General features: G+C 54.2%; 1 protein-coding gene across 5 annotated transcripts; it reads right to left on the bottom strand.

Annotated features, from left to right (window-relative positions):
• Positions 1-22: 22 nt before the first annotated feature.
• On the bottom strand, positions 23-27,837 carry CORO2B (coronin 2B). Of its 5 annotated transcripts, none has more exons than XM_085234268.1 (14): positions 27,821-27,837; positions 27,146-27,187; positions 21,929-22,017; positions 12,610-12,810; positions 5,004-5,120; positions 4,081-4,230; positions 3,705-3,869; positions 3,402-3,518; positions 3,044-3,148; positions 2,817-2,913; positions 2,287-2,399; positions 1,609-1,699; positions 1,368-1,507; positions 23-921 (listed from the first exon to the last, which is right to left on the bottom strand). In XM_085234268.1, the coding sequence occupies exons 4-14, from the start codon at positions 12,808-12,810 to the stop codon at positions 790-792; spliced, it is 1,428 nt and encodes a 475-aa protein (XP_085090394.1). In that variant the 5' UTR covers positions 21,929-22,017; positions 27,146-27,187; positions 27,821-27,837; the 3' UTR covers positions 23-789. The 5 variants fall into 5 exon arrangements, with proteins under 5 accessions (XP_085090394.1, XP_085090391.1, XP_085090393.1 ...); XM_085234265.1 differs by lacking the exon at positions 27,821-27,837 and adding an exon at positions 18,773-18,839 and having other exon boundaries at positions 27,146-27,476; XM_085234267.1 differs by lacking the exons at positions 27,146-27,187; positions 27,821-27,837 and adding an exon at positions 26,886-26,905.
• Positions 27,838-27,955: the final 118 nt, after the last annotated feature.

Raw genomic sequence — 27,955 nt, 5'->3', positions numbered from 1 at the left:
AAGAAAGAAACAGCCAGCAAGGTTTTGCTATCTTGAAAACATTTTATTTTGTCACTAGTCTGTGATAGCATAAATAATAGGCAATGACAGCACATGGAACGTAAAGACGGGAGCGTCGGGTGTGGGGCACAATGCAAATTAACAGGGAGAAACCATTGCACAGGTAGTGCTAGGCGGTTCAGCGACTTGACTTAGTGAAAAGAGAGAAACTAGCAGTATTTGGTGTCTTTCTGTGCGCTAAAGGCCTAATTCACAACCTGTGATTGTACACGTGTGTGTGCTGTGCCCTCGTGCCCCTGCCTGGGCACCCGCACTTGTCCAGGGGCAAAGGAGGAGGTCAGGTCCCTCCGTGGAGGGGAAGAAGCAAAAATACCTCTCTGTTAGGACATCCAGCCATACTGCTCTCAATATTTTTCTTTCTTTTAAAGGAAATGCTGCGTGACCACGCACACAAATACCATTTGCAGCTCCCGCGCTGTGCTAACCCAGTTCCAGTTTAGCAGCAGAGGGAATCTCTGTCACGTTTTGCATAGGAAAAAAATTAACAGCGAGGAGCCACGGTGCCCTCCTGCCAGCTCCAGGGCAGCCGGTGCACCCAGCTCCCCTTTGTGCTGGAGCTGCAGCACGGCTGCATTGAGTGCAGACGAGGCAACGAAGACTTGTTTCCAGTTAGCAGTGGGCTCTTGGCAGGTCACTTGACTTCTGGCTCGTATTCTGTGTAAGTGGATACAATAAAATTAAAGAGCGAGTATAAACAAAGAGAGTTTATTTATAAAACGTCCCTGGAAGTTAATTATTCTTCGGGCTGTTGCGTAAATTCTTCAGCTCCAGCTGTAGCTGGCGGATCCGAATGTCTTTCTGCGAGAGCTCGTCCTTCAGCCGCCGGATCTCGTCCTGCTGCCGGAAGAACATCCGAAGGAGCTGCAAGGAGAGGGGAGCGGAGCTGCAGCGGGGCTGCTGCATAACCTCCTGCTTTGCAACCCTTCTCTTTTCCAACTCCGCTGCCCTTGCAGTGCGACGGCAGCAACACACTTCCTCCTTGCTAGGACTGGATTTCCCTACCCTGTGCATGCACTCTGCAAGAAAGCCAGCTTCCTCTGTGTTTTCCCAGCATTTCCCAGCGTTGTGCCAGGAGGATTTAATTAAAAGAAAAATCAGGAGCAACACACTGCTCGTTTGGGTGCACCCACCAGGTTTAAAGCAGGGTGCCCCAGGCTGCACAGAATGCACAACTGTTTTGGGACTGGGAGCGGAGAGCCGGAGCGCAGCAGCTGGCTGGGCTGCAGACAAACCTTGCCCCCCAAAATGCCCCAGAAGGACCCAAAGGACCACCCTGAGGGCCATGCTAACAACACGGCGCTCCCCACCTCGTTCTCGGTGCGGGGCGGCACGTTCTCCAGCAGGTCAATACCATTCACCACCACGCTCCTCTTCTCTCTCACTGGTGCCTTGAAGACGATTTTGGAAGTTCTCTTGTAGCCCTCCTTCAGCGACATCAGGATGGGGTCTGGGGGGCAGAGCATGGGCTGAGCGGGGGCTGCTTTTGGGGCTCCCCCCCAGCCAGGACTGAGCCACAGATGCCTGCAGGGCTGTGGGTCATTCCTTTACCTCTGTTCACCCCGCTCAGCCACTCGTCTGGTGTTAGGGCCGGCTCCGTGCCCGGGGTCATGGGGTAAATGTCCTCTTGGTACGTCTCTGACTACAGAACAGGGAAATAAAAGCACCAAGCTCCATAAAGGATCCCATCCACGCACTGCAATTGCTCCCTCCCTCCATCAGCGTGCGATAATGCAGCCACGTGGCAACATCCAGGAAAAACAACAAACAGAAAGAAAGCATCCCAGGGCTGTGCACTGAGCTCATGCTCTGCAAGGCAGCGATCCCAGGGCTGAGTAGGGCTGTACAGGACTTTCACCTTTGTCCCCTGCCCAGTGCCACACTGTGGAGGCCACAGGATGCATTTGGTCTAAAGCAGGCAGAATAAATAAATGTCACCCATCAGGATGACAACGGAGCTGGAAAGTTCCCAAAGGGCCCTGAGCTCTGCTCTGGGCTACAGCACTCAGCTGAGGGCTGATGGATGCTGAGCATTCACGCAGCAAAAAGCAGCAGCCAAGGGCAGAAGTGTGCAGAAATGCACCTTCTGAAGATGTCCCCATCTTACCCATGCGTCAAAATCCACCCAGTGGGAACTGCGTGTGTTGGAAATGTTACCATTGGAAGGTCCAAGGCTGGGCCAAAGAAGACCCCCCTGCTGGATGGGATGTCCACCCCTAGGGCACTCACCCTCCTTGGCACGATCATGGAGATGGGCTCGATGAGCCCCTTCAAGGTGACCAGCTTGTAGAAGCGGAAGACCTCACAGGCGGACACATCCAGCCCATGCTTCGGCATCACCCCTGTGAATGGTGAGTGAAATAACTCCCCCTGTCATAACCCCCAGTACCGCAAACACTGAGACCCAGCCAACCAGGACCCCGAAAGACTGTGGGTCACATCATTACAAGACCCACGTGTGGCTGAATGCATCCCAGTGGGGCAGAGTGGGGCTTTTGTAGGGACAGTGGGAAAGGGACGAGCAGCTTTGATTGAGGAACAAGTGAGTGCTCCTGACAGGGACCCAGGCTTAGCATCAGCGGAAGGAGACACAGAGATGGGACACTTTGGATTAACCCTCCATTGGCTGCCCCATGGCATCCAGCCCCCCCTCATATCTGCTTTGCAGGATGCATCTACCAGCATTATTTCATTAAGCACTCCTGCAGTTGACCTTCTGCGCAGGAAGGCTCAGCAGTGGGGCGAGCTGCCATCCTTACCCAGTCCTTTCTGCGGGGCTGGGGAGCGAAACTCCATCAGGTAACTCAGGTAGGGCTTCTCTGAGCCAATCTCATAGTACCGAATGTTGCCGTCACCCTGGAGTGAGGAGAGTGAGATTAGTGCTGCACTGAGTACAGATCATGCTAACATCCCCTGGCCCCATCCTGGAGGGGATGTTTGCAGCACCAGCTCCCAGCATTGCCGTGCCGGCACCAAGCTCACAAACCTTGCCAGCTAAATACAGCATGTGAGTGTCTGCGTCGTAGAAAGGGAAGAGCAGCCCTGAGAGCCCATCAATCTCCTCCTCAATGAGGGGCATGGAGAGATCTTCCTGCACAATGGGAAAAATTGCTTTTAACTGTACAGCGATGGATATGTCACAGGGTTTGCACTGCACTGGGATAAGCCCATCGCCTTCCAGCATGGTGCTGGAGGTTGGAGATGCCCTGGCTCCCACCCAGGGATGTAGAGCAGGGCATCCCCAGTGAGGTTTGCCACGGGCAGGGTTCTCCCAGCCCCCCGATCTGGGCATTTTGGGGCCAGCTTTTGCTGTGGTACCCTGAAAGGGAGTCCTGGCCACCGACCTGGTCCCAGAGCGCGATCTGCCGTGTGTTCCAGCGCGAGACCCCGGTGGTGAGCAGCCGCTTCGTGCTGCCCAGGAAGACCACGCGGTTGACACGGTGGTTCTTGCAGCTGGCTTCCTGCAGGACAGGGCAGGAGATGAGCACCGCCAGGAAACCACTGCCTTCCCCCAAACCACCCACCTTCCCACCTCCATTCCTATTGCTGCCTGTTCTTAGCTTCTACTGCGTCCCACCCAAAAGGCTGTGATGTAACTGGGGATCCCTCCTGTGCCCCTATTTGCAGACCTTTTCCAAACCCCTCACCTGCAGCACCCGGCCAGAGCGTGGCTCTACCACCCGCAGCTTCTTGTCCTTGCATGAGGTGGCCAGCAAGCTGCCATCCATGTTGAAGGACATGCAGAGGATGACATCTGTGTGGCAGTCGATCATCTTGACGGGCTCCCCGATGTCCAAGTTCCAGATGAGGACCTGTGGAGGGGATGAGGCTGCGTTTTGGGCAATCCTAAAATTCATCTGGGTGCTGAAACCGCTTGCTCATCACTTCCAAAGCCCTTAGCCCATCTTTATGGGGTCACCACTTATGCAAAACCAAACCAACGCCTACAGGAGGGTGCAAGGCATGGTGCATGGTTGCATTTTGGACACCAGGAGCTGTTTGCACGCAGTTCCCTGGGCTCACCTTGTAGTCATAGCCGGCGCTGAAGAGGATGTTGTTGGTGGTGGGGTGCCACTCGACCAAGCCGACGCGTCGGCTGTGCCCATACAGCTCCAGCACCGCCTCCGTCATGTTCCTCTTCAGGCCACCCTCTGGAATTTCCCATATCCGCACCTGCACAAGACACATGTTGGGTGGTCGTGTCCCCAGCAGGAGGGCAATCCCCCCTAGCGGTGTATAGAAGTTATCATCTAAGGTGGGAGACAGCTCCCCATGGTTCATGGCCATGATCTGCATTTCTTCCCCATTGAAACGCTTCCTTGACAAGCTCTCAGTTACCGAAAAATACTAATATATGGCGCTGAAGAAGAGGATGAGTCGTTGGGTGACAGCATTCAGAGAAATGCAGTGTCTTTGTGAGCTGCCAAAAATTGGGTCACCCCAGAGCCTGGCTTCTGCTGTGCAGAATGGGCCACGCTCTGCCCAGCTCCCTTGTAGAGCCTTTTTCCTTTCCATTACACTCTTTGGGATGGACTTGTGCGCATCCAGCAAATAAGGGGGAGGCAGATGTCAGCTGACACAGATGACCTGATTCAGTGTCCCCCCAGTGGCAGAGCTGCCCTTGGCTCACACTGCTGCATGCACCAGGACACGAGCGCAGCCGCAGCCCTGCGGTCTCTGCTAGCAGGAAGGATTAATAATAGCACTGCTGTCGGGCTTGCAAAAAGCCATCACTGTGCACAGCTGTGCAGGGACACAGAAAGAGCAGCACTCAATGCCACGTGCACAGGGGAAGGCAGAGGGGCTGATCACCAGCAGCAGCCCCTACGCTGATGGCACATGAGCTGCAGATGTGCTCAGTTTGCCATACAGCTGTGGATTTACACAGTTTTCCTATTGCCCACTCTTCGCTTGCTGAACCATCAGCAGGGCAGTGCACCACTCACCGAGGTGTCCTCAGAGCACGAGGCGATGATGTTCTCAATGAAGGGGTTCCACTTGATGTCGAGCACATTGCCCTGGTGGCCGCAGACTTTGGGGTAGTTTGGCTCGATCCGGCCTGTCTGTGATTAAAAACGAGAGAGAAAGTTTAGTAAAACAGTTCTGTCTTTTTAAGGCTGGAGCCCTAGCAGGAGGCAGCCCCTAGCTCACCAGGATGCTCTTTCCCTGGGGAGGCTCGGCTGAACCCTGCAGGCTAAGAGGTTTTTGCAAACACGGGGCTGTTCCACATGAGCTCCTGCACCACTAGCAGGGGGTTTTGGTAAGAAATCTCTGTATGACCACTTGAAACCACAGGCAAATAGCTGGGGCTGGAGAGGCACCAACCTCAACCCTGGGCAGATCAACCATGAGGTGAATTAGGAAACAGATGGTATTTTCCTCCCAAACTTAGCAAGTAATCTCAACCAAGGTCCCTGTGTCCATGATATTCCAGTTATCAAATCCCCAGTGACTTCAGTAACATGAACTCTCTTGCTTAATGATGCTAATAATGCAGCAGCTATCCCAGGCCAGTTAATGTGCTTCTTTCACATGGATGGAAACCCTTCAAGACCTTTCTAATGGTCGACGCCTGTCACCTGGGTGAGAGGGAAGCTGCAGCAGAAAACAGCACACAGCTCCTGGTACAGCCTGATGCTGGTTCCCATTGCAGGTTGGTCCTACAAACCCCATGCACTGCTGCCCGAATCACTCATAGAACCATGAAGTCAGAGAGTCAAAGTCATAAAACCATAGAATCACAGAGTTATAATAGAAACATAGAGTCATAGAGTCATGGAACCATAGAGTCACAGAACCATAGAGTCATAGAACCATAGAGTCATAGAACCATAGAATCATAGAGTCCTAGAACTACAGAACCATAGAATCATAGAGTCATAGAGTCACAGAACCATAGAGTCATAGAACTATAGAACCATAAAGTCACAGAGCTATAGAACCATGGAATCATAGAGTCACAGAACCGTAGAACCATAGAATTGTAGAACTACAGAGTTGTTGAACCATAGAACCATAGTCATAGAGTCATAGAGCCATGGAAGTATAGAACCGTAGAATCATAGAGCCAAAGAACCACAGAACCATAGAACCATAGAGCCAAAGAATCATAGAACCATAGAATCATAGAGTCATAAACAGAGAAAAATAGAATCATAGAACCCAAGAGCCACAGAGCCATAGAATCACAGAGCCAAAAAAACACAGAACCACAGAATCATAGAATCAAGTGCTCCTGCAGCTGCACCAGGACCCCAAAGCCCCTCCACATCCCATTCCGGCCCTTTCTGCACCCCTGGCACCCAGGAGCTGGTGGTGAGCTTCGGAGCGTGCAGGATAAGTAGGTCAGTGCGACACAGCCACTAAATATTTCATAGCCTTCCCAGCTCTGACCTTTCGGAGTATCGAGCTCCTGGCTTCATTTAACACGAACAAAGGAGCGCGGGCAGGATAACATGCTGCATTTTAAGGACCCACAGCTCAGGGCCATGGCCAGGAGTGCTCTGAGCAGCTGGATCAGGCCTAGCGGCTCATTCTTGCACCGTTGCTGCCAGGAGGATTTATTTGAATTAATTTGCTCTCAGGAAGACACAGCCTGCTAATTGCAAGGCAAAGCGAGGCTGCTCACAGGGCCCAGCGCCTGCTCTCCATCTACCAGTGGTACTGCCTACCACTGCAGGAAGTGATGCACTGGGAAACACGAGGGAAAATGAGGTGTGTGCACTTCAAACCCCAGCCCTGCAGCTCACTTCAGCAGGCACAAAAACAAGCATTTCAACTGGAATTGCACCAGGCTGCTCCTCACCACGCAGCCGTTGCAGCCGTGTTCCCCTCCGCTTCCCTTTGCCTACATCCCAACAACTGCACACACAGCAGTGACCCATAGGAAAGGCTTCACCTACGCATTATAAAGTTTTGTTGTGCTCAGTGGCAAAACCAGGCAATGGGGCACTGCCCACCACACCAGAGCTGCAGGGGGGGTCCGGTGTCCCCCAGACATCGGGGAACCCCCTGGGCTCTCCGTTCTGGGAGCCAGCAGCTGAGGTGGAGCACAGGGGCGGAGGGGATGCAGCCATGGTTGTGCTTCATTAGCACTGAGCCTGCAGCCCCCTCCCTCCTGCCATCTCCTGGGAATTAATGGGACGCACAGCTTTGCTTTATGGGTTATTACATGGAGAGCAACAGCGGACATCACCTCCCCTCGCAGCTCACATTATCCAGCTTCCCCCCATTTCCCTATTTGCAGGACGTGATTAACGCAGTGTCTGGAGCAGGGATGCATGCAGCAGCTGCTGAATTCCAGGATGGAGCTTTTAGTTAATATGCAATCCCTTTAATTCTGAGCAACCAGCTGAGTAATTTCCTTTGCAAAGTAGATTTGATGGGTTTTTGTCAGAGTACATTAAGCTTCCAGGAGGACAGAGCAGGGTTGGTTGCTGCTGATGGTTTCTGTGCAAGGAGTCAGGAGTTTTAATTAAGACCAATTGAATACAAGGAGCAGCAGTGGGCCGGTTCCCATGCCCAGGGCACCTCAGAGAGGGGAAGGAGCCTCAAGGGGAGTGGAAGCAGCAATACCAGTGACAAAAAGAGAACAATAATTATAAAATCAGGGATTCAGGGCAGAGCTTCCTGGGCGGCCTCTCCTGAAGGCACCTTGTCAGTGCTAAACCGCAGTGAATCCTAATCCTGCTCCGAGGCTGCACGGATCCCACACTGCCCAAAGCTCAGTGACCCAAATAGCAGCTCCTTAATACCGGGCTCTGCCTCCAGGCTCCAGCACTTTGGTGTTTTTCACAGCAGGGTTTGGAAGGAGCCTTGCACGGCTGCTGCAGCAACTGGGCAGGAGCACTTTGCGTGGAGAAGTGTTCGTGTGATGCTCACAGAGAGAAGGGGCAATAAGCAATTCCTGCTTCCAGGAATGGCTCGGATGGACCAGGGGCACACAGAGCTCTGAGAGGGATGGACACATGGCACCAGGATGGACACGCAACCCCAGGATGGACACACGACCCCTGGATGGACACATCGCTGCAGGACAGGGATGACCATCCTGATGGGAAAATCCTTCCTCCTTTTTGAGGCTCTGCTTCCAGCTCCAGGACAAGGGGAATTTTCTCCTCTCCATCTCCTCCCCCTGCACTCTCTGCTCTCGTGCTGCTTTAGGGGATCAGGGAGGGCTGCCTGAGCCGCAGGGATTTGCAGGGTTTCCTCGGAAATCCTTGAGTACACACAAGTCTCTAGTGGCTGAGATTAAGAGTAAATACGTTTGCTGCTGCCTTCTTTAGAGGAGGTCTCCTCCTTGAGAAGAGAGGAGAAAATCACGCCAATTTTGCTGACCTGGGGCTGATTTCAGTACATGCAAAGGTGACCGCAGCTGATCCGAATTTCATTAGGAACCAGTTCCACCTGAGACAGCATAAGCAAGGCAGAAATGGGACAGATCCTTGGCAGAGATCCACGGCAACCATGGGAAGCAGTGCTCTGCCAGCACCAGAGCTGGGGGCTCAGAGAGCTGCAGGCACTGCAGGGCAGCACGTCTGCAGTGGGGCTCATCAGGGCAAGGAGAGGACTGGTCACTGGGCAGCTTGGGCTCTGCTGGTGATGGCGCTGCACTGAGAGGCAGTGATTGTGCCGAGCGTTTGCTCAGATCGTTTCCCCAGAGGCCATTCCCTTATGCGCATGGAGGGACGGCTGCCACTCTTGGAGATGTTTCTGTCCGACAGTTGGATGAATACAGATGCCTGCAGGCTTTCCCTTCTGCTGCGTGCAGCCTCCAGCACCTGTGCACCAGCAGCCACATCCCTGCATGGCCAGGGCCATGGGAACCAGCACTGCTCAGGTCCATCCTCCTCCATTCTCACTGCAGTCACCAGGTGCTCAGCATCCCCAGCACCACCCAGGGCTGCTTTTATTTGCAGCCAAGCCATGCAAAGTAGAGCAGGAGAAGTAACCAGCATTGCTGCTTAGCACTTTTACCAGGATGAAGGCTGAAATATCAGTCACTCCCCCTCCTTGGATATAAATACATTTATAGGCTATAAACGTCCATCTCCTGCCCAGCCTCACTGCAGCACATCCATAATCCATATTTTGGGTAACAACTACTTCTCCAGACACAGCAGACCCAGAGCCCTGTGCTCTGAAGGCCGAAGTGGGGCACACAGGAGCTCTGACAGCACTTTGCACCGGTTCAAAGCCTCAGCTTTGCCACAGCAGTGTTCGCCTGCACCATAAAAGCAGCAGCTGGAGTCGAGCTTGTTTAATTCAAGAGGGAAAAACCCATACAATGCTACCGTGAGATGGGACGACGGGCACTAAAACCAAACCCTCGTTTGCTGGGCACCCAGGGTTTCTGTTTCAGCCGGCAGAGGGTGCAGGCAGTTGTGTGCAGGTCGGCTCCCTGCCCCGCTCCCCCCTTTCCCCCCCGCGCTCGGGGCAGTGCGTGCAGCAATGCTGGGACATCGCTGCCACCAAACGGGACGGCTGCCTTCCTTCCTTTCCCGTCTCGAGGTTACAAGGAGATGGCTCCTTCAGGCCAAAATCAGGTCTAGAAAAATCGACAGAAAACCAAAGTATGGTACAAACCAGACGAGAGTTCCGAGTCCTGAGCTTTTAGGTAGAAAAAGCCCTCAGGGCACCGCTTCATATTGAAGAGAAATACTGAAATCCATGCCTTTTTCTCTGCAGGAAGCCTCAGGGAGCAAGCAGAGCATCCTCGTGCTGAGTATCCCCTTCCCTGCCCGGCCACCACGAGTGGCTGTCCCCACGGCAATGCCATTGGCACACAGCTGAGCAGATGCCATCGGGTCCCCAAGCCAACAAAGGCAGAGGCGGATGGCTGCCCTGCATTCTGCCTGCTGCTCCGCTCAACAGCTGTCACTGTGATTGGGGACAGGATGGGAATAGGATGGGGGATACAGCAGGACTGCTCCAGGGGGCTGCAGGAATGGTCCGCCCATCGAGCTCCTCCTTTCAGTTTGAGTTATGGGCAATGCAGAAGCATCCTGGGGTGCTATGGGGCCATTCAGAGCTCAGCACGAGGGACAGATGCCCATGGTATTGGGACACAGCTAAAGGCACAGCACAGACTGCAGGCAGCAGCCCTGCTGTGAGCAGCAGCCTTGGATTCTGGCTCCCTACATGTAAACAAAGCCTTCTCCTGTTGTGTGAAATATGATTCCAAACCCAGAAGATGCAAAAAGGCTCTCAGCTCTAACAGCACAGTTAAGCCCATTCTCCACCAGATGAAGGAAAAGAAGGAAAAGAAGAAGAAGGAAAAAAAGAAGGAAGAGGAGAAGAAGAAGGAAGAGGATGAAGGAGAGAGAAAAGAAGAAGGTGTACTTGTCACCTCCAGCATTTCTGGGATTTTTGTACACCCCCAACTCCCATTTTTCCTACTGCTCCGTGGCTCCCCCTCGCCCATCATCCACGGCCCTCCTTCCAGGATGAAAGAGGGAGCTGCTCCCAGAATAATACATGGGATTTCTTTCCTAGTTCCACAACTTCAGCTTCTCTGAGCCCCAGGTCAGGCTTGGGAATGTCTGCACATTGTTTGCTCACAAGGTGGGTTTGGCTCCTGCCAAGCACCCAAAGGCTTTCAGTTGCAAGGAGCTGAATTTCTGGTGTGCAGAGGAACATATGGCCCAGCGTATGCAAACACATTCACATTGGTGCTCGCAGCACAAAGCAGAGCATTTTTCTGGGGAAGATTTCTGGCAAGAATAGAGGGCAGAAATGTAAAAATAAAATTTATATTAAAAAAAAAAAGAAGAAGAAGAAGGAAAAATGGCAGCAAATCAGACCCCGAGTAGATGCGCAGTATCTAGGTTACCTTAATTATGTTCAGCTAAATATGGATGCCAATTAATTAGATGGCTGCTGATTTCCAAAGAAAATTAGTTTACTCTTAATGAGCTAATCAGCTCCTATTTAAGAAAAATAATGAAATTATTAGGTTGTACAAAGGAGCGTGCAGCCATCTGACACGGGGAGCCAAGGGTGCTCCAATGGGGACCATCCGGCAGCAGCAGTACACCGCAGCGCTGGGCTTCTCTATGGGCCAACCATCCCTTCAGAACAGGTTGCAAATGACAGCCTGGCATTGTGTTCCATTTGCCAGGGAAAAAAAAAAGTGAAAAAGAAGAGTAATTTGCTGGCAAATTAGGGTTATGGTTCAGGATTTGGGATGGCCACATGGGGCGTGGATGGGTGTGCTCTGAGCTCGGGGCGCAGGCAGGAGGCAGCGATGCAGCTCCGCCAAAGCTCCTTGTTTGCAGAATATTAATAAGAGTCAAGCTGTGTGCCGCAATTAAAATGCTGATTATGATTTCTTCCATCTGTAGCTGATGCTACTCGGGAAATTAAATAAAAAGGAAGGAGAGATGTGGAAGCGTCTGGGAGAGAAGCAGCCGTTGCCCACAGCTCCGCATCCTGCACTGTGCTCTCAGAAGGCAGTTCTGGGGAATCAGCTGAATTTCCAAGGGTTTAAAATTGCATGAACGGGGGATGTGCAGATTGGTGTGGGCACTCAAGCAAGGAGCGGAGGGAAGCTTCAGAAAGCACAGTGCTGCAGGGGGAAGGAGTACGTGCTCTGATCGCATCCATAGCACGGAAGTGTGCCCTCACCCCAGTGGCAGGATGGAGAGCCAATGTGAACGGAGGAGTGCTGATGTACTGGTGTATTTTTGTTCCTCCTCATCCTCCCCTACCTGGCTCTTAACAATGAGGTGACGTCAAAAATGGCATTTCTGGAGCTGTCAGGTTGCTGCTGCAGATGAGTCACAGCCAGGACCCGGACAGACACAGGCTCAGCTCGGCTGTGCTGGCTGAGGAAGCAGAGCTCGTCTACAGGCCTTGCACGGGGATTTTGCAGCAGAAAACCCAGGTGCAGAGCTGTGCTCCCCCTATCTGGCCGCCCAGAGCACCAAGCTTTGGGGCGGAGCCCATGGGGGTGGGATGGGATGGGATGGGATGGGATGGGATGGGATGGGGAGTGGGATGGGATGGGGAGTGGGATGGGGTAAATAGACTAGAATAGAACAAAGTGGAGTAGGGTAGGGTAAAGTTGGGTAGAGTAGAGTGGAATGGAATGGATAGAATAGAGTAGAGTAGAGTAGAGTAGAGTAGAGTAGCGTAGAGTAGCGTTGAGTAGGGTAGGGTAGAGTAGGGTAGGGTAGGGTACGGTAGGGTACGGTAGAGTAGAGTAGAGTAGAGTAGAGTAGAGTAGAGTAGCGTTGAGTAGGGTAGGGTAGAGTAGGGTAGGGTAGAGTAGGGTAGGGTAGGGTAGGGTAGGGTAGGGTACGGTAGAGTAGAGTAGAGTAGAGTAGAGTAGAGTAGAGTAGAGTAGAATGGAATGGAATATTTTCAGTTGGAAGAGATCTACAAAGACCATGGAGTCCAAATGCTGTATTTTCTTCAAAGAACAAATCCAGTTCCCTAAGGCAACCATAAATCCTGACTTTGCCGCAGAAGAAGCCCCACTAAGGAGATCAGAACTGGGCACGTGCTGCAGGAGGACAGTTGGGATGCTCCGAGCAGGAGCAAGGCACTCACCTGCTCCAGTGGGATGACGAGGAAGGAGCCGCCGCCGGCACTCTCAGTGACGATGGCGAGGAAGCGGGCGTTGACGGCGCAGAAGTGATTGTCGTGCACGTTCTTGGTGATGGGGATGCCATCGAAGCAGTGCTCCCTGCTCGCCACCTTCCCATAGACATTGCGGAATTTGGAGCTGCGGTACTGCGGGCGCCATGACATCTGCGGGGCAAACAGCGCCGTCAGCATCGCCGCCAGCAAAACCCCCTCGTGCTGCTGTTCTCCAGCCCCCGTTGGGCAGTGCTGGCTGCACCACGGCTGCTGCTCATGGAAACATGGCCGGGCAGAGCTGTGAGCACAGCACCCTGAAAAAATATTGGGGTTGTCCCCACTGCAAGATGCAACTCCCAAAGGGCACGGAAAGGCTCCGTGCTGCTGCAGAACTGCGGGCGGTCGCCTTTTCAGCATGCACCGCTCATCGAGGAGACAGCACTACCACTTCGTGTGCCTATGACAAAGGAATTAAGGCTTTTAATGCGATGACTTGGAAATGGATTAGGCCAAACCACATGAAAGCATGCATCGGTGCAGAAGGAGAGAGCGCAGAGTGAGCGAGCAGCAGAGAGCTGTTGGGCTGCATCAGACTGCCCTACTCCTTTTGCACAGCTCTCCCTTTGCATTCCCCAACAGTTGGGGAAGTAAAAAGAAAGCTGATTTCAGCTCCATCCAAACACTTGGAGCGGCGTTCTCATAGCTACTGATAAAAGCTACCGATAAAATGTGAGCACACATTTAAATGCTGGGTTACCTGCAGTTCTCAGCAAGGGGCAACCCCAGCAAACATCCCCACCACTGCAGGGGCTGCCCCCAAGCACAGTACTGTGGACAACACAGAGCATGGCATGCAGGAGCAGCATCTCTCAAATAGAAAGGAAGAATGCTTACAAGTGTAGGCAGCAGTGTTTCCATCTCTAACGCATACAACAGGCTCATTACCAGGCTTAATGCACAGCTAGGGGCACGGGGCAGTAAATCTCCACCTGTGTGCCCTATGCATCGCAGGGCCAACAGCAGGAGGGATGCAGCGGTGAACCTGCACCCATCCATCACACCAAGAGCTGCATTTCCCAGCCCTGCAGCACCAGGAGCATCCCTTGGAGGATGCATGGCCAGCACTGAGCATCGGCCCTGAACCTGTGCAAAGTCAGCATCAGGAGGTGGGCACACAGGTTGGCTGGGTTTGCACCCCGCAGCATCGGAAGTGGTGCTGCAAGGGAAGGGGATGCAGATCCTCGGGGATTTACCCCACAGTGAGAGCAGATGGACTTTTAATTTCAGGATGGAAACGTTTCTGCTGGGGAAAAATGCAAACTCACATCCAACAGAGCGCTGTGAATCGGTGCCAGATGTGCCCAAGCGGTCGGAGCACGGCAGGTGAGGAGGAACCCCAGCACAGCCCAGGATGCTTCTTTCAAGAGTTCCACTACATTTTATCTTTTCCTTTTGCTGAATAGATGAGTTCCCATTTTGAAGCTAAAGTTAACATCTTTATATTTAAAGTTTAAAAAGCACACAGAATGTCTTTTAAGAGCTTTCAAGCTCTCTGCTTCCTCCCTAGATGAGGCTTTTCTCCCATTCCTGCCATCCATCCCACTCTATTCCTATTGCAACAGAACCACAAATCCCACCCAAAGGCCATTTTCTTCCTATTTCCCTGCTCAACTCAGCTGTTTCTTCGCATCTCCCCACGCGGGAGGATGCCCTGGTTGTGGAAAGAGGGGCTCCTGATCCTCCTGCATCAAGCTCAGCCCAATGAGCTGTTGCCAAATGAAGCATCACACCCCCGAGCTCCAAGGTGCAGATCCCTGCCCTCCAGGTACGGATGCACCCACGCCACCCGCCCCAAGCACCGATGCATCTTTCAGGATTTCAGCATTTTTGCTTTGCTCTCATCTCTTTGTTCTTTCACCCCAATCCGGGCGTGCCTCCATCCCACCCTGAGAGGAAGCAATCGGCTCGAGAGCGCTTTGCTGGCCAGATCCCCAGCGCCATTCCTTCACCCTCAGTATTTCCTGCAAACAGCAGCCAGCAGCCCCAGGGCTGCAGACAGCCCGGAAATGGCAGCAGAATGTCGGGAAATGTCTGGGGGCTGCACAGTGCCCCGCTTCCTGCACATCCATTGTTCTGGCAGCCAGCGAGGCTTCCCTGCTATAGCAATAGATCTTCATGCTGCGGGGTGATGCTGAGGTCCCCACGCGGCTGTGCTTTGGGGATGTGGATGGAGGGGGGATGCGGTGACTTGGGGTACCCTGGAGCAGCAGGGAATTGCAGCTGGTGGGAGGTTCTCATGCCATTGGAACCTTCTGGATCGGAAAATAAAAATCTCAGCATCTTTTGCTGTGCTCCAATGACCTGGGTCAATGGAGATGCTCCCAGTGGGGGACCAAAGCCATTCCTCATGGGGATGCAGCAGGATTTTCCTGCAAAAATGAACCAGAGAGATCTTGTGGACAAGAAAAAGAGTGCTTTTCCCATTGTCCTTTCCATCTGTCAGGCTCATTCCAGGGTGAGAAAGCATCAGCAGTGACAAGGATGAGTGGGTGGCCCCACAGTGTGAGACCCCCAACCAGCACAGAGTCCCCCAAGACTTTAGGTCACACACCTCGTGCTGGGAACATGGCACCCAAGGGGCTGCAAGCGGAGATGTATTCCCAACAAAATAAGTAATTTCACAAGAAACACCATTTTGCTATGGAAGATTGTTGCCCACCAGTCCAATTTCCCCACCAGGATGAGAACAATCTACCCCACAGTCTGCACAATGGGGAGGAAAGCAGCCCCTGCCCCAAAGGATTTCAATTCAATGGAGACAAAGGAAGAGGAAATGCTGGAAAAAAACTCACAGCCCCTCTGCTTCCTCCCGGGGCAGTGGGAGCTTTGCTCAGGATGGAGCACAGAGCACCTCGTGTCCCACAAGGCATGGGTGCTCTGGCAGCAGTGCAGCAGTGAGCGCTGGGGAAATCCCCCCAAACTCACGCTGAAATATACCATTTCCTTCCTTCTCCTGGACTTTCAGCCCTGGCTTGATGCCGTTTCAGGCAGCCGATGCTCAGAGCCAGACAACCCCACTAAATTTAGCAGCCACGTGCAGCACGCCCTGGCCGTCACCTGCACTAAGCCGCAGCGTCCCCAGAGCCCTGCAGCAGCTCCTGGCCCTGCACAGAGCTCTGCAGAGCCAGAAACACTGCTGGGAGCTGTTACCCAAGCGGCCGTAAGCTGACAATACATAATTCTTAGGAAACTGTCTCTTGGAGTAATTCTATACATTGTGCTGAGGTGAAGGGGCATTTTCTTTTTCCATCTCGATAGCTGGGAGGCGTTACAAGAATGCTGCTGGGTTTTTGGAGCTGTCTCCGCCCATCTCCCAAATCAGAGCAATGTGCCACCGTTCCCAAGGTCTGCTCCAGCTCTGCGTTGTTCTTGGACTCTGATGCTTCCTTTCATTGCAGAGCCCCTCCCTCGCTTCAGGTTGAGCAGAACTTCCATGAAAACACTACTGTGCACTTTGAAGAGAGGCAGTGAAATAAACCTCATCCCCAGCTGTTGGGGAATGGCTGCAAGAGCAGGGCGGCCATGAGGATATGTACGAGCAGCGGCACAGAGTGCATAGCCATGAGAAAATACCAGGAGTTAGATGGGAATCACAACGTCCTTGGGGCAGCATGTAAACAGCGGGCCCACATCTGCAGCTGTGCTCTGTGGATGTGTGGGGGCTGACAAGTAACCTGGCTTAGCAGCACAGGGGTGAATGCCTGCTGAGCATTGGTTAAGGCTGAGCAGCCCCCCTAGCAGCCAACGCTGTGCACCAACAGTAAGCAAACACATGTATATTGGAAACCTATATAAACCCTATGTGTGCAACAATAAAGTGAAGCATGATCACTCATATTGAGTACTGTCATGCTTCCCCGCTCGAGAACAATCTGATTAGGACACTATCTGTGGCACCCAACCACGCTGCTCCACATTGGTTTTAGACCTCATGGAAAGCTGGCCATCTCTCCGCTCTGCTCCAGCATTTGTCAGATCATGGCAATGTTTTACTTCTTTAAGTACTTGAGGGAAAGAGCACATCCCGAAATCCCACTCTGGGAGGAGGAAACCTCTTTCACAACAACAGTTAGAGCAGGAACCAGGCACGGCCGGAGCAGATTTGGGGAGGTTTTGGTGGCTCCCGTGGCACTTTGTGAGCAAAAAGGACATTGTTGAAGGTGCACCCTTAGGAGAAACCCTGCCTTGTTTGGGGCATTTGTTGGTGCATCGTTTTTGTGCCAATCCTCAGGAGCAGAGAGTTGGGAAGCACACCCAGGTCCATGGCACAGCTGCCAGTAGCATCTCACCCCACCATCGCCCCACTGCACAGATCTGTGCAGCAGATGAACGGCAGCACGAAATGTAGGTCAGGCAGGGGGGGATTTTCCATACACAGCAGTGCTGGATGGAGGCACGGACACAGAGGAACCATCAGTGGCAGCATGCAGGGAAAGGACAGGCAGCTTCCTCTCCCACAGCATCGCCTGGTTTGGGGTTTTACAGAGCTGCACCTATCCTGGAGCTGCACCGTGTGTTGCGGGACAGCTTGGAGCAAGGAAAGGATGAGTCTGTGCAGGAGCGAGGAGCACAGGGAGCATCTCCAGCAGCAGTTGCATTAAAAATAAACCAAAGCGACACACAAAGAACCTTTCTGTTTTCCAGGCTTTTCTGTTTTCCAGGATGAAAAGCTCTTCTGGAGATGCTGTGCCAGGCTCCCCTGCAGCCCCACGTCAGCTGGCGGAGCGCGGCACACAAAAGCCCATCGCCCTGGGAACAGCTCGCTGGGTAATGGGAACAAGGAGCGAGGCCCAGCCCCTGCCTGGGCACCCGTCTGAGCTCCTGGCAGCCCCAGCCTTTGCCTACCAGCAGCAGCAGGGCCCAGCTCTTGTCTCCATGGGTTTCTTTTTAAATGCGTCTTTTCAGGCGTTTGGGAGTCTTGGCAACAGCAGCTGAGGAGCAGAGCTTGTGCAAAGAGCTCGAATGCTGCAGTGGGCAGTCACACAGCAAAGCCTGCCGTCATCCCTTAAAGAGCTGTGTGTCCTCTGTGCTGCTCGGCCTGCCTGCACCGTCAGGTTCTCAGGGAAAGTAATCAAAGAAGCACGGAACCGTTAAGGTTGGAAAAGACCTCCGAGATCCCCAGCCCCAGCCCATCCCACCATGCCCGCTGTGCCCCTCAGTGCCACTTCCCCATGGTTCTGCAACCCCTCCAGGGATGGTGACTCCACCACAACCTGGGCAGCTGTGCCATTTCAGAGAAGAAATGTTCCCTGATATCCAACCTGACCCTCCCCTGGCACAACTTCAGGCCATCACTTCTCACCACAGGTGCATCAGCATCAAGATGCAGAGCCTCACTGTCAAGGAAGCCTCAGCCTCTTCCCAAGGGGCTTCCCAAGCCCCTTCTCCTGTGCCCCAAGTGTACATACTGGCCGCGGACTGATGTTGGCAAGCCCTAAGATAAGCCGGTGGATTTCTTCCATTTGGAGGGGAAAACACAGGAGCAGGAGGGACCTGGGTGGGACGGGATGGTGTGCACACCATGCCCTGAGCTGCATCCACTGAGCTCCTGCAGAGCTGCTCCGTGCACAGTGAGGGTCTGTGGTGTCGGAATCCACACTGTGCAGAAGAGCTCGGAATTACACAGCGCTGTGCTGATAAGATCCCGGCACTGCCTACGTTACTCATCAAACGCTTATTGTTCCTTGCACATTAGATTAGAGCCAAACAAACGCCGATCTTAATCTCTTCAGTTCCCCGATGCTTCTCAATTCAACCTTGAAAACGGCTTTTGTGCACATTAATGGCTTTCATGCTAACGAGGCTCAGCGAGATTTAACATTTCGCCACATCCGCTCCTCATTTTCATGACAATCCCGACACGGAAAGCAGCGCGCATTGCAGCGCGTGATGTCAGCCAGCCCCGAGCGCACCGGCGGGGAGAAGTGCCGGGAACGGAGCACAAACGGAGCACATCTTCGTGCAAAGGGCCCTTCCGAGCCGCTGGTTGTGGGGCCGGGCCGCCCTCGCTGTGCTGCCGTTTGGATGCATTTCGGCCACAGCCTTCTCCAAATGCCCCGCGCGGGACACTCACCAGGCTGCCGTGCTTGCTCCCCAGCACGCTAGACTTGTGCAGGTCCCTCATTGACTCGACAAGATCTCTGTGCAGAGAGGGAAAGCAAAAACATTCAATTCGCCAGCCCGGGGTGGGGGCTTCCACCAGCAAACCCCACACAACCCCTGCACACCCCGGGGGACTGAGAGTGGGCATCTCCCACTTCTCTGCCCCAGCACACGGTGGGGTCGGTGCCCTCCGCTCCCGGGGATTGCTCTGCACACTTTGGGTTCCAGCCCTGAGCATCCCCGCTGATGTGGCCGCAGATGTGGGGGTGCTGGGGGAGAAGTCTGCACCGCTACCTACTTTCTTCTAGGGAACAAAGCAATCCCAGCACAGAGATGACTTCAGCTCTGAGCCCAGCCCCAGGAAACACCTGCGGACTGCAAGAAACACCGCAATATGTGCATTGAGCAGGGCCCCAAGGAAGCACAAACTGCTACAAAGCAGGCTCACAGCAGCAGCTCAGGGCACAGGCAGTATCTGCAGAGCACATCATGGCTGAAGGTTGCATTAAAATAATAATAATAATAACAATTAGGGATTTGTGTTAAATGCACTGTGCTTTTATCATGGGGTTTTGCAGAGCAGGAGTATCAGTGTTGGTGTGGCCTGGCTGCCTCCATCCTGCAGGGCTGGCATAGTTATGGCACCAAGCCCAAAGGCGATATAAGAGTGCTGGAGGAGGAGTGGTCCGTGCTGGGATCCCAACACACGGCTGGGATTGCTCTGCCCTGGCCATGCACTTCCATGTGCATCAGCACCCCCATGCATGGCAGCATCTCCGTGCACATCAGCACCTCTGCTTACACCACATCCCTGTGCCCAACAGCACCAACCACCACCCAATTTCATGCACATCTGCATCCCTGTACCCCAGCAAACGGGGGTAGCAACGGCTGGGCTGCCCCAAAATGCTGTTTCCAAAGTTGTGCCACAGAAAGGGGTGTGCATTCAATAGCTGCCAGACCAACCTCACCCAGTGCCCCCAGCACCAGCAGGTACGGCCACAAAGCCTCCCCAGCAGTGCCCTGAGCAGCAGCAGTGCTGTTTGTATGCGATGTTGCGATGATATTAGCGCTGGGGCAGGCAGAGGAGAGACCAGGGAGATTCATCTTACAGACATGAAGGATTTATCCCATTAACACAGCCTAGGCAAAGCACAAAATGAACATTTCTGAAGCAGTATCTGCCAGACGAGTTTTTTTTTCAGTTTGGAAGGAAGTGCCTGGGATTTCCCTCGAGCTCAACTTGTCAACGAGTTCTTCAATCCAGAGACCACTGACTGCATGGGAATGGTCTCCACACTGCTGGGAAAGGCTTTCCCCTCCGTCCCCACCCCTCCTCCTGCACTTCCCATGCACTTCCCGCATGGTCCCAGCCCGCAGCCCCCTTGGGGCTCCATGAAGTCAATCCATTTGCTACAATCCTGGCACTCCTGTGGCACCCAGCTCAAGCTCAGTATCCTGCCAAGGCCCCTGAGCTGCCCATGCTGGGCTGTGTCCCCACATCACGCGGGTGAGCCCAGAGCCACCGCAGAGGGACTGTAAGAAGGGACACCTGTGCAATCAAAGGATGCAATGGAGCTAACCCAAAAGCACGTTGATGGCAGCACTACTACAGACCTCCGGGCACCCCAGGGGGTCACCCCACATCCCAGACCACAAAGCATCACCGTGGGGCTGTGCCCCCTCAGGAAGCTCTGGGCCCCGTGCTGGGAAGGAACAGCAGCCCCACGCTCGCCGATGGTTCATGTAAACAAGCACAGCTTTCCTCCCACTCTGTTTCCCAACTCCTTCCCACCCGGCGAAGGCAGCGGAAATGTTTTGATGCAGAACAAAGGGATGGGGATGAGGGCAGTGCCCCAGGTCGCTGCTGTCCATGGGACTTTGCCCTTCTCTCCCTGAGCTCACAGCTCCTCGCAATAGGGAAAACACAGCGTGCTCGTTCCCAACCTGAGAGCTTTTTAAGACATTTAAAGAGACGAAATGCTCTTTCCATGTAATGAGGACAGATTTCACATCAGCGCCAGCAAATCGTGTCACACATCACCCAACACAGAGCCAGGAGCCTCCGTTACAGCAGTTCTTCCATATTCAAGGAGAATGAGTGGGGCCACCGATGTGCCAAGAGAAACCCTCCAGTGGGAGGGAGCCATAAATCCATCCTCTGCTCAGCTCACTGCTGTTTGGTTAGGGAAAGCTGGAAAGTCATATGCATTGGTGGGAAGGTGAGAGAAGGGCGGCTTGGAGAGAGTGCTTGGGAAGATGCTGGGAATGAGGACAAAGAATTGGGGTAAAAGGGAACTGCTGGGAGCTGTGACATCAGTACCTTCATGGCTTCTTGCTGAGCCCCAACTTTGTAAGAGGAATGAGCCCAGAAGGTTATTTGTGCTGCAAATGGGGCTTTGCTATGGCAGGAGGGTGCAGTGGGGTGAGCAGCCAAGAGACCCCAAGGCACTGAGGTCCCTGTATCCCCACACTGTGGTCCTGGACGGCTGAGCTGCTTCTGCAGAAGTTTCCCCCAGCAGAGGGGCAACATTTATCCAAAGCAAAGCAAAACAAAACAAAACAAAACAAATAGAAAGAAAGAAAAACAAACGCTATCTTCTGAATGCTTCATGCTGCAGAAATGTCCCAGCCGTGCAGGGAAGTGCCAGTGAGCGCAGGGCTGTGGGAGGCAGCACAGTCCCCCCTGCCAACCCACACCAGACAATCCCAGCCTTGTGTGTGGGGATGGGGGGGGGACGTCCCCAGCAGCAGAATGGAGCTGCCTTGCTTGGGGCAAACAAGGAGCCCTCACCGCTGATCTCACAGCATCCCCACCCTGTGCTTTTTGCTTGCTCTGCCAGAGCCTCCACTCTCGTTTTCGCCATTGAGCAGACGATGCTGCAGCGCTGGATTTCGCTGCAATCAATACAATGATGGCAGCAGCCAAAGCTCTTTGCTCACAGGAATCGACCTGCAGCCACGCAGCCCCCGAAAGGCGCCGGCATCCATCAGGCTCTGCCCACAGGGATGCTCAGCACACACTGCATCCTGCTCCATCAGCAAGATGTTCTGCCAAAATTGGCTGTTTCCACCCTCTCTGATTCCTCCCCCCTGACCCCATAGGTGTGGGCACAAAGCTCCTCACCTGAGCTGCTGGGGTCCGTGGGCTCGTGGGGCACCTCCTGCCACCCGGGGCTGGCACGGGGCTCAGGGGGTCACGGGCACTCCTCGATCCTGGAGGAAGGGAAATGTCAGTTATAGCAGCACCCACAGCCCACAGTCCCCTCCCAGCTTCCCATTTGCCATCACTGCAAAGCATGAGGCAACCCTGCAGCTTGCAGCCACTCCCCACCAAAAGGCCAAAGCAAAAGATGCCCATTGAGCCTGGAGGTAAAAGCACACGGTGGTCTGATTGCCTGCACAGGGCAACCCTGCACATGGCCCGAGCACAGCAAGGTGGGCTTGGGGAGCTCTGAAGAGATGGACATTGTTGGGTGCTGATGTTGGGGTGCACCTCCAGAGATACTTTGTGTGCCTGGAGCAGTGCTTGTAGGCATGGAGTGCAGGGAGCAGAGCAGTGCTGTTTCATCCAAACATCCCACAGGTGCAAAGGGTCCTCATCCCTGCAGCCCTAAGGGCTTGGTGTTTGGTGACCATCTCCATCCTGTACTCTCAGGGTCCAGTTCCCCATCCCCATCCAGGCCATCTGACCTGGGAACCAGCCTTCAGGTCCTGCCCATTAGCAAACCCTGGCGGCACTCACTCTAATACAAATATTAATGGTGCTGACAGCCGGAGCTCCGTGCAGGAGGGGCCAGACACCTCCATACGGGCTGACAGCTTGCCTGGGGATTGGCACAGCGGGGTGGTGGGGGGAGAAACCACCCCGTGCTGAGGAGAAAACCCCACGCTGGGGGCTGTGGTGGCAGGGACCACATGTCCTAATGATGAGCAGCCCCCTGTCCCCAAGCAGGGGCTCTGCTGTGCTTGTCACCTGCCCGGATGGGACCCAAATCTGGGCTCCCTGCTTTCTGCAATGCAAGCACCACCTCAGGTCCCAGCCGTGCTCTGTGCTCGGTGGCTCTGCCACCACTTGGTGACAAACAAAGGAGGGAAGGAGCTGTGGGAGCCGAGCTGCACGCTGGGGCCCTTCCAGCGATGCGATGCAGACTGGGGGGGCTCCAGCAGCTGGCTGCAGCACGGAGCTTCTGCCTGCTGCCAGATTTCTGTAATTGCACACTGACTCGGGAGATAGGAATCCACGATCCGGCTACTCCATGCTCTCTGCTTGCGGGATAATGAATCGAACTATTCATCATTTGATAAAATTTCCATGAGAAGAAGAAGGGGGGAGGTGGGGGCTGTGACCCCGCGTTGCATTCTGCATGGTATGAATTACAGCCCCCAGCGAGCCTGTTGGCTGCAGCCAGGCCACGGCAAAGCCTCAGATTAGTGCTGCATTGAATCACAATTAAAACTCATTAAAAAGCCGTGGGCCAGAGGAGTTGCCTTTGATGAGAGTCATGCTTCTGGAAATGGGGAGCTACCATTTTTGGACTCAAAGCGGTCCCTTATGGTGCTCCCGGCCCCCAGAAGCCCCAGCAGCACTGAAGATGAGTGAACACAGCACAGAAAGGAGTGTGTTGTGCTCCATGCAGTACTGCTGCCCGTGCCCTGGCACTGGCCGGGAGCAATGCCATCCCATCCCTTCTTCCACGGCCCTGCACACGGTTATAGGACATTCCCCAGTTTCCTCCAGGACTCCCCAGCCCCTATTCCCTTTGAGATGAGTGCTGGTAACATTACTGCTGCTGTTTCTCAAAGCTCAGACGGTACTGCATTAAATGTGGCTTTTAGTGAACTGTCTGCAAAGACCTCCTGGCTATTTCTCCAGAGACAACGTTGAGCTGTGCTGCCCAAAGCCCATTTCTAACACAGCCGTTCTGCCCGATAGCACAGCTCGGTGCCTGCAATCAAATCTGCATCCATTCAACCAGCATCAGCTCTGCCCTGGGATCAGCGTTTGCCCCAGGCACTAAAACTGCCCTTAATGACAGCAGGGGACAGTGCCACTCACCACGAGGGATGGCACTGCCATACTCCCGGCCCCCCAGTTAAGGCTTCTGCGTTAATTACCGCTGACCATGTTCAGTTGCATCACTCATTCACTATCTTGGATCACGACAGATTGTGGATGCAATTTCCTCTCCGGGTTTTTGGTTTTGGCTTCATCTGCTCATGAACTAAGAGGATAAGCTGTTATCTAAGCAGCGTAGCTTGATGACTAATACCAATTAATAGATAATAAAGCCAGAGGAGACCATAGGATAACTACATCTAATGCATGCCACAGGACCTCCCAGACTGCATCCTATTTAAATTCCCAAATTAATGCTTCCTCAGGCCCTCGTTAATTTGTGTTCACGGTTAATTGTACTCCGGCCTTTTTAAATAGCTTCTGGCAGAGGGTAGGAGCCGGGAGCACCACACCAAGCTGGCCCCAGACATGCAGGGTGAGGGGTTACCCATGTTCCAGACAAGCACGGCCCCCCAGCAGTGCCCAGCTTGCAGCAAAAGCCCTTTATGCATAATGGACTTGGACTGTTTGTCTGCTTGCACGCAACAGATCCCAAACCCAATGCCCAGACTTCCCCTAGGACTGTTGATCTACAGCAGGGATGAATTTGCCCAATTCCTATAGCACTTCTCATGTTGATGGTTCTGCTGCAGAGCCTGGAGAAAGCAGAGCTGGTCTGAGGGAGCATGGCACAGCATGCAAGGCAACACAGTGCAACGCAACACAATGCAGTGCAACACCACAACACAATGCAATGCAGTGCAATGCAATGCAACGCAACACAACGCAACAACACAATGCAATGCAACACAACAACGCAGTGCAACACAACGCAACGCAACACAACAACACAACACAGTGCAATACAATGCAACGCAACGCAACGCAGCGCAACTTCATGCGAGATTCCTGGCATTTGGACAGATCCTCAAGCAGGAGATGTGGGCTCTTCCTGCATTTCAATCCATCGTTCTCCATCCTACTTATAACCTGACTTAACTCTCCTGGGTAGAACACTCACGTTCCTCACCGTGGGAGGGAAGGGGGTGGCTCAGGATGCAGATGAAACCAGCTCGTTCCACATCCTGACAATGCACGCCTCGCCCCCTCCTCGCTTTCCCCTGCTCACCTCCACACTCAGAAAAGCCTTTTGTGCCTCTCCACGCTGGGCTGGCTCCAAGATCGCTCTGCCTGCTCTGGGCACCTGGACCTGCTCATCAAATAGATTTTCCCGTAGACATGAATTGCAAAGTTTGCCCAACGTTTCCCCTTGCTTCTGTTCCCAGCAGCTCCTAGGAAGCGGCCCCAGCATGGGAGGAGCTGCTGCAGGAATGCTCTGAGGGAAAATTCCCACAGCACTGGGACTCGTTGGACACCTGCACTGGGGAGGATGCAAGGAGCCCTTTGCTTTCCTCCCCACAGGGACACAAACACAGTTCCCAATCTCTAAACACTCCAGAGCTGTCCCCCACATCACCTTGATGGCAACTCCCTGCAAGCAGCCCAGAGACACAAACAGCAATCTCCTCTCCCACAGGTGTTTGAGTTTTTTGCTTTTTCTCCATCCACACACCCCGAGATGAGCCGTGGCTTCAGGTCACGTTTGTCACTGCAGTGCTGGGTCTGTGCCCTGACCTGCTGAAAGCCCCTGGCACTGATGTCACAGCAGCTCCACAGCTCTGTGCCTGCATCAGGACCATCCATTCTGCAGGAAGCAACACCCATGGGGTGCACTGGAGCTTCACAGTGCTTTGGTGAAGGCACACATTGTGCACACGGTGTGGATCTTCCCAGCATACACCTCTGCTCCCTGCAAACCACCAGCACATCCCTCACTGTACTACGGAGCATGCTCTCCTTACAGCCCGGCCTTTTCTCTGAATGAATCTGTTTGCACTTTGGAAATAAATGAATAAAAAATCTGCTAACATGCACGACTAATTAATCAGCTCGCCTGGATGTGCGACTCCTTAACTGCAGCCCTGCTCTTTCAGCCTTTTCGTTTAGCCCATCAGTCCTTCTCTCAGCACCCACAAGAGCTGGGAACGCTTTTTTCCTTCAGCATCCACAAGTGCTGCTGGCTTTGTCCAGCTGGCAGCAAGAGCAGGACGGCAACAGTGCGGTGCGCATGGCAATGGTCGGCAACAAACGCTGGTGCCAGCCCAACAAAAGCAAAGCAGTGAAACACAAGTTATTTGTTAAGGACTGAGACACAGGGTGGGGGGTTTCCTCCCCCGCTGTCTCTTCACCAGCATCAGCCTGGAGCTGCTTTGGGCTCTTTGGTCATGAGCAATGTCCCCATCACTCTTGTGCCAGTGTGCCCCCACCACGTCCCCTCCCAACAGGAGGCCCTCACATGGGGTGACAGCCAGCAAGCAGGACACAGCTGCTGCGTCTTCTCCCTGGCTACGTCCCACATGGGGGTTCATTAGGTGACCCCCACCCCGTTTGCTTCCACTTGCCATGCAAGGTTTGTTAGTTCAGCACCGCACCACACCTTGTGGCAATGGGCGATGGGCAAAGCTTTGTCTGGGCCTGAAGCAGAGCCCAGAAACTGGGCTTACCAGAGCTGTAGTGCTGCACAGGGCTGAGAGCCCACAGCCCGGCACTGAGGCTCCAGCCTGGACCCTTTTGCTCCCAGACCTGCAACATGGCCCCAGCACACAAATCACAGCACTGCAGTGGGACGCTGCCCGGACCCCCAGCAGCAGCACCCAGCACAGCTCCCTGAACCCACCCTGGGATGGGCTGAGTGGCAACCGCTGCTCTGGGGGCGCAGGGAAATCATGGGAAAGAAAGACCTTCCTCCTCTGCAGCGATGTGGGGAAGCACCTGGAGCTGCTGCAGCAGTTAAGGGGTTGATTTGGGGACCGAATCCCTGCATCGCTTCCCTGAGCACCGGGAAGCTCTGCTCAGGATGGGTTCCCTGCACCATCTCCGATCCCCCTGCAGCCCGCAGCCCCCCCAGCCGCTCCCTAACCCCCCCCCCGGCCCCCTTCTACCCCCCTCCCAAGCCCGCAGCCACCTGTAGAGATCCGGGCAGCAGCTGCCGAGCAAAGCGGCTTAACGGGGCCGCGTCGGGGGGATGGATGCTCGCGGCCACCCCCGGCCACCGCCTTCCCTCTCTCAAAGGGTTAAAACTGCAGCACCGCCGCCAGGGGCCGAGCCGAGCTGCCGGGAACGGTCGGGCCCCGCTGCCCCCCGGGCCCGGAGAGCCGAAGTGGGAACGGGGAGCTGGGGGAGCATCCGCGGGGAGAGGTGGCTGAGGGAAAAGCGGCTCCTTACCTTTGTGACAGTCATGCAGAGCCGAGAGGAAGGGTGAGCGAGCTGTCCGGGGGGGGGTGGGGGGGAGGGGATAACGAAAAAAAAAAATAGAAAAGAGGAAAGAAAAAAAAAGAAAGGAAAAAAAAAAAGAAAAAGGAAAAATCAAACAGGAAGGCGGTGGGTTGGTTGCTTTTTTTTTTTTTTTTTTTTTTTTGCTTTTTTTTTTTTTTTTTTGCTTTTTTTTTTGCTTTTTTTTTTTTCGCCTGAGCGAAGCGCGGCTGTTTTTCCCCGCAGAGCACTCGGCGTCAGCGGCTGCGGGCGGCGGCCCGGCCAACCCAACCCCTCCTCCTCCTCCTCCACCTCCTCCTCCTCCTCCTCCTCCTCCTCCTCGGCCCGGCTGGGCGATGCGGGCGGCGGCCCCGGGGGCGGCTTCGAGCGCTCCGAGCCGGGACACCCCACGGAGGTTCACCCCAGCGGCGGGGGGGACGAGGTCGATTTGATGTGACGCTTGGATTTAACGCTTTGCACGCCGAACTGCCCTGCCTTGGCTGCAGGCACCTGCTGCGCACACCCCACCCCACACCACCCCCTTCTTCCGTGTACAGAAATACACGCGTGGGGAGCGCAGCTCAGCCCCCGGCGCACTAAAGGCAGCGCTGCGTTCTGCCGTGCCCACCCGCCTCGTGCCCCGCTTACCGCCCAGCGCTGTGCATGGGGTGGGATGCGGTGGTTTTCCCCTCTCCGATGCGCTAAGATTAAACGCCGCTCTCTGGGCGCCGGGCTGCGCTTGGAGCTTCTGCAGGAGGATTTTGAGCACGTCCAATATCTCAC

The sequence above is a fragment of the Meleagris gallopavo genome, chromosome 12 (genome assembly GCF_905368555.1).
Source record: "Meleagris gallopavo chromosome 12, MGAL_WU_HG_1.1, whole genome shotgun sequence".
NCBI lineage: Eukaryota > Metazoa > Chordata > Aves > Galliformes > Phasianidae > Meleagris > Meleagris gallopavo.
The sequence above is the reverse complement of the archived record's forward strand: the minus strand, read 5'-3'. Positions and strand labels throughout refer to the sequence as shown.